This window comes from Fringilla coelebs (assembly GCF_963513975.1).
Source record: "Fringilla coelebs genome assembly, chromosome: 2".
Lineage (NCBI taxonomy): Eukaryota > Metazoa > Chordata > Aves > Passeriformes > Fringillidae > Fringilla > Fringilla coelebs.
In genome coordinates this window covers 75,148,127-75,153,520 of record NC_140029.1, presented here as the reverse complement: position 1 = coordinate 75,153,520, position 5,394 = coordinate 75,148,127, and the positions used below count along the sequence as shown (strand labels likewise).

Sequence of the window (5,394 nt, the reverse complement as noted above, 5' to 3'; positions counted from 1 at the left end):
TTAGAAACCTTCTCTACAAGGAGATGATGAACTACCTGATCTTTTTTCCCCCACATCACTGGCTGCACACACGATGTAGGTTCACTCAGTGTATCTTTCAAAAGACCACAACTTATTCACATGCTAAAACAAAAAGCACTTGGAATGTCCTGTTGCCCAGATTTGCTGGTGACACTGATCCCAGAGTGTTACAGTATTAATACTTGATGGTTCCTCCTTGTCCAGCATGCTCTGGTGGAAGGTGACCAGCAGTTGGCCCTCTGAGACCTCTGCGAAGTGCACGGAGCTGCCTCTGCCTCAGCAAGGGGATTCCCCAGGCTTTGGAAGATGATGCAGATAATCGTGTCACCACGATTCCTGCTCACTTCCATCAAATTAAGCCTGTTTTGCTTAGATCAGTGCAGCTATTTTTACTTTTATGTCCCCAAATATTGCCTCAGTAATTATACTGGATGTCAGCTTGCAAGCTGAAATTATTCCTGTTTCACAGGAAAATGAAAGCCAAGCAACTAGATGCAAAATGAAATTGGGGATTGAAAATAGTAATTTTGGAAGTTAAGATGTGGTGTGGACACTGCTAACTCCAGTTAATTGTGATAGCATCAGAATTTAGTTTTAGTTTAGTTTGGTTCCCCTTGTAAAGAAAAGGTTGTGATTTTGGGGTTGTTTGTGTTTGCGAGAGCTGAGGGATTTAAATGTTTAGAGAGAGCTGAACATATGATAAATAAGGATTTTTTCAGAAACTCCTAAATTGAGATGGAAGCTACAAAACAGTTCCTTGAAGCTAATAATCATTATTTCAAGTGATGACTGGGCTGGTTTTACAAAGTAAGCATTTCTTTAATAAAGCATTTGCACACTTAAAATGTCTGCAATCAAGAGGAAGAGAGAAAGTAGTTAAAGGATCATTTAGAAATACCAAATGTTAAGAAATAAGTCAAATCCTGAGATTAAACAAATCAGAACTATGAAAATTTGCAGCAGAAGGTCTGATTAGAAAATTTCATATTAATTTTTTTTAAATAAAATCATTCAAATGCAAGAATTTTTCTGAGTTTTTTTCCTTGCACAGAAGCTTTGCTGAAGTGCTTCGGTGGAAGGAAATACAGTTATTATTAGAGCACTTTTTGAGGTAAGCAACAGTAAGAAAAATGTGTATGCCTGAAGAGCCAGAGTGGTGATGGCTACTATGTGTGTGCTAAGGAGAGGATGTGAACTGGCAGAAGGAACCTTCACCATCAGCTCTGGGCTGCTCCCCGTGGCTGTGGTCCCAGACACAACATCCCACAGCCCAGCCCCAGCAGTCACCTGGAGAATGCCAGCATCCTGCCCCTACCTCTTTCAAGCACACAAAGATGCTTAATGCATTGCTTTGAGGAAAAAGCAACACCTACACTTCCTGGAAGGTGCTCAGAGAGGCAGCAAGTCTTCTCAAGCTCTTGCCAGCAAGGCTTGGTGGCTTGATGGAGTGTGATAATGATCTCCAAACATTATTTTTCCCTGGACTGAGAGTACATCTTTGCATCTAGCATGTCAGGACAACGTAATAACTTCTATCTTACCCAGCAAATTGGAGCATAAAAAATGGATGAATGACAGAGAGTTTGTTTTTAGTTTGGGTTTCCCCCCATTTTATTTAAAGCAGGAAGCCCAGAGATGACAAACAAAACCAAGTCCCATGAAAATGCCAGCAGAGCACTCTGCAGAGCAGCAGCTAGGGAGGCCTGGGGAGCTACAACCCAACCAGGCAGTTCAGTGCCACACAGATGAATGCACAGTGTAAACACACTTTCTAGCCATGTTTCCTAAGGCAGGAGCTAACAGATTGCTTGCAAAAAGCATGTACAAATCTTGAGGCAATTCAAGCTAGGAGTGGGAAATGACAGCAAACCTTTGATGCTTCTCATGAGCCCACCCAAACTTCTGTTTCACCCTGCTTGTCTCTCATTACTCATTTTGGCTTTGGTAAGAAGCTCCAAATAGACTCAAACACCCATTCTTCCCTGTTTGTCGTATTGACAGGTCAAGATTTACTTCAAATAAGGGAAAAATGGGCAGACCAAACCTCAAAGAAACCGGCCAGTCAGAGAAAAAGTTGTGAAATCTGTCAGCTCTGAGCAGTTGCTAGAGATTAAGTATTTTCACAGCAACATACCAGCAGTACATGATGCAATGATTTGGCCGTGCTAACTTAGCAGTGGCTGTAAAAGTCATAATCATCTAAGGCATTGGCCAGAACAGCGAGATGCAAGCAGTCAAAACATCATGAGCACGTCCCAGGATAAAGCTAGAGCAAAGCCTTACTGCTGCTTCACTTGCTGTGGGATGTGGGATGTGCAGGCAGTGAGGAAGGTGGAGCAAGCGCTCATTTGCAGCAGAAGAACTTCACGTCATTGAGTGCTGTGTCGTCCTGAAGTCCCTGTGGGGGCTCTACCTTGGTCTGCAGACCACATATCTTGCAGCTGTCGGTCCAGGGGCCAAAGCTGCCCCATGACAGTCCATCACCTACCAGCACAGCTTCGTCTGAGCACCTGAACTGGATGTTGTTGGCTGCTGTGTCATCACCTGCTCTTTGGGACTTCTCTGTTCTCAGTGAAAAGGAGATCAGGTAGCCTCCAGGGCAAACTTGGAAGCTGGTCCAGGAACCCCACCTGACAAAAAGCAAATGGAAAAATGTCTGGGCTCTGTGAGCTGCTGGGAAATGCTCCTTCTGCTTGTCATGCTGCTCTGAAGCTTAACATTTCTCCGACACAGCATCCTGCTGCTGTCAAGGGCCCCTTACTTTCTCCTTTTGTTTTCCTTGCCTTCCAAAGATGTACATTTCTCTTCATTGATATCTCATCAGAAAAACACCAGGAAGCCTGGGATTGGGTAGTTATGGTTCTGGTGGAAGGTCTGAAGGCAGCCTGAGCGTAGGTTTTATGATGCATCCCTGACATGTGTGACAGGTACACAGCAGGCAGCCGGGAGAGCAGCCAGGGGGGCAGTACTGTTCCCTGCAGCATGGCCAGGGCTCAGACCTGGCAGTTTCTAAAGGCAGGCTTAGAAACCCTTCCAAAGAAAGACTCTGACCCTGGGTGTTCACAGTGCTCTGCAGAAAATCCAAGGGCAAACAAAAAGTAGTAAAGTGAGGTATCCCTGTTTAACAACCCTCAAAATTAATGAAAAAACAACCCCTAACCACTGGTTTTAATTCACTATACTACAGCACTATGTATACAGCAAGTCAGAGAGAAGAGACCCCTGCAAATGGTGCCACCCATGGGTGTTTTGTGAGCTGGTGCATGACAAGCAGGACAGAAACCACAGTGTCACTTACTCCCCCACCAAGGACTCGATGGTTATCGAGTCATCCTGACAGTGCAGGCGTATGCCATTCAGAGCCGTGTCATCGCTTCCAAACTGGTCAGGCTCCACCTGCAATGGAAGTCACACAGGGACAGAGGTAAAGGCAAGGGCAAAGGTCCCAAGAAAAGTCCTTTACATGCCTGTCATAAACAGTCCCACCTCCTTTCTGTAATGGGAAAGAGAAAATGTCTTGGAAAGCACGCTGGAAAATACAGCTGTCACTGGGAAACCACCTAACCCTTGTCACATGTTCTTTGTGTTTTCCAGCTATTTCTGACCCAACAGGTTAGGCAGAGGCTCAGAGTCTCAGGAGAGACACTGGTGGTGGATGCCTCTCTCCCAGAATACAGATTTTCACACCCACATGACTTCTCCCAGCAAATCAGCCACATGCAGACTTTTCTCCTGTAGCTACAGTGGCAAGAAGCTACACTTGCCAGAAGACTCATAGCTTTATGTACAGAGTATCACACTCAAGAAGAGGAAAAATCTGCAGAAAATCCTTAGGGACAGGAGACCGTGGGGAATGGAGAGAATTTTACCTTCAGTGCAAATCCATTGGCATAGCCCCGGTGGCAGAACTGCCGGTTGCCCCACTTGCCCCAGTGGCCTCCATTGGGCACAGAGAGCACAGAGGTGTAATCACGGACCCCCCGGCCAGGGGGGCACAGGAGGGGCAGGATGAGGGTAGCTGGCATGAGGAACTTCATCTCTCCTGCTCTGCTTCTGCTGAAGGACAGCTGGTGCATGGACTGGGGAATTTATACCCTCCCAAGGTTGCTTGCCTTTCCCTACCAGGCCATTGACAAACACCACTGGAACAATAGATTCCACCCGGGCAGTGACACAGCGCTGGCTGACCTGCTCACAGTGCCCATGAGGAGATCCTCTGGGAGTTCAGCAGCTGACATGCAGCAGATACAGTGGCCATAGGCGTATCCACCACCAGGGAAGGGCTGTGGGAACACCTGTGTGCTCCTTGCTGCGCTCATGGTAGAAGCTCAGTATTGATTTCTTCTCCTGGCTATGCAGATGTTTGGCCATGGGAATGTTTGCCTTATGAGAGTAACTGCCATAGCCATTTGACCTCTTGCTATTTGGCAAGGAAGGTCAGACTAGATAAAGAAATATAAGGGACATGGTCTGGAACAAAGAGTAAGTAAACTCAAGGCCCGTGTCTCCCAACACCTTCTGCTGAATAGGATTCCTGGGAATCTCAACAAGTTAGGTAATTTGTGGTTTTAATATCCTTCTTTTCAACAGCTGTTTTAATCTTAATAAAGAACTGTATGCTTCGCTTTTGCAGCAAGCTTAACCAAAGTCAGATATGCTGGGATGCCCACAGTGATTCTCAGGGCTAAGTGCCACTGGGGAAAAGTAGAAAGGTGATACTAAGCCTGAGGGCACCATCTCTGAGGATGTCACGATGCAGAGAAAGGTGAATTCAAAACCCTGGAGCTGAGATTCCCTTAACATAGAGTTAACCATTGCTTCAGAGGGCCCTTGGTTGGTCTTGCAGCATCTGACAGGAGCTCTCACTCAGTTCAATAGGCAAAGAAGAGAGAATACATTTTAGAGAAGTATCTTGAGCCTCAGGATCTTAAAGCAAGATGAGGTGCCAAACCTTGAACTAACAGAAGACAAAGAATTTCCCTCTTCTAGGTTTCTCTTCCAATTCCTGTTCTGCTCCATCTGTTCCTGTCCCACTAAAAGGTGATGTTGCTTTTCCCGTTCTTGACTCTGCTTTCCCCTTATACTTCTCAGTGGTCTGTACAGGTGTCAGTATTTGCAAATTAAGATGATGGGAAGTTGGATGATCCTTTTAGTGAAAAGCACTAAAAGAGCACAGCACATGATGAAAGCACAACCTGCTTTCCTTTTTAAACCAGAGCTTTTGTTTTACTTCTCCAAAGGGATGTCGAAATCCAGAGGAGATGTGTTTTCTCCCACAAGGACTGTGCAGTCACATCTCAAGCCAGGTGTGTTTGTTCAGGCAGGGTCACACAGTGGTAGCTGAGGACACTCAGACCTGCCCTTGGCAGAAAA

At 45.8% G+C, this 5,394-nt stretch overlaps 1 protein-coding gene across 1 annotated transcript; it reads right to left on the bottom strand.

The window, feature by feature from the left end:
- Positions 1-2,365: 2,365 nt before the first annotated feature.
- Positions 2,366-4,058, bottom strand: LOC311150962 (vitelline membrane outer layer protein 1-like; the record flags this gene model as incomplete). The annotated part of the gene is made up of 3 exons (XM_084201020.1): positions 2,366-2,651; positions 3,320-3,417; positions 3,891-4,058. The coding sequence occupies 3 exons, from the start codon at positions 4,056-4,058 to the stop codon at positions 2,366-2,368; spliced, it is 552 nt and encodes a 183-aa protein (XP_084057146.1).
- Between the last annotated feature and the right edge of the window lie 1,336 nt (positions 4,059-5,394).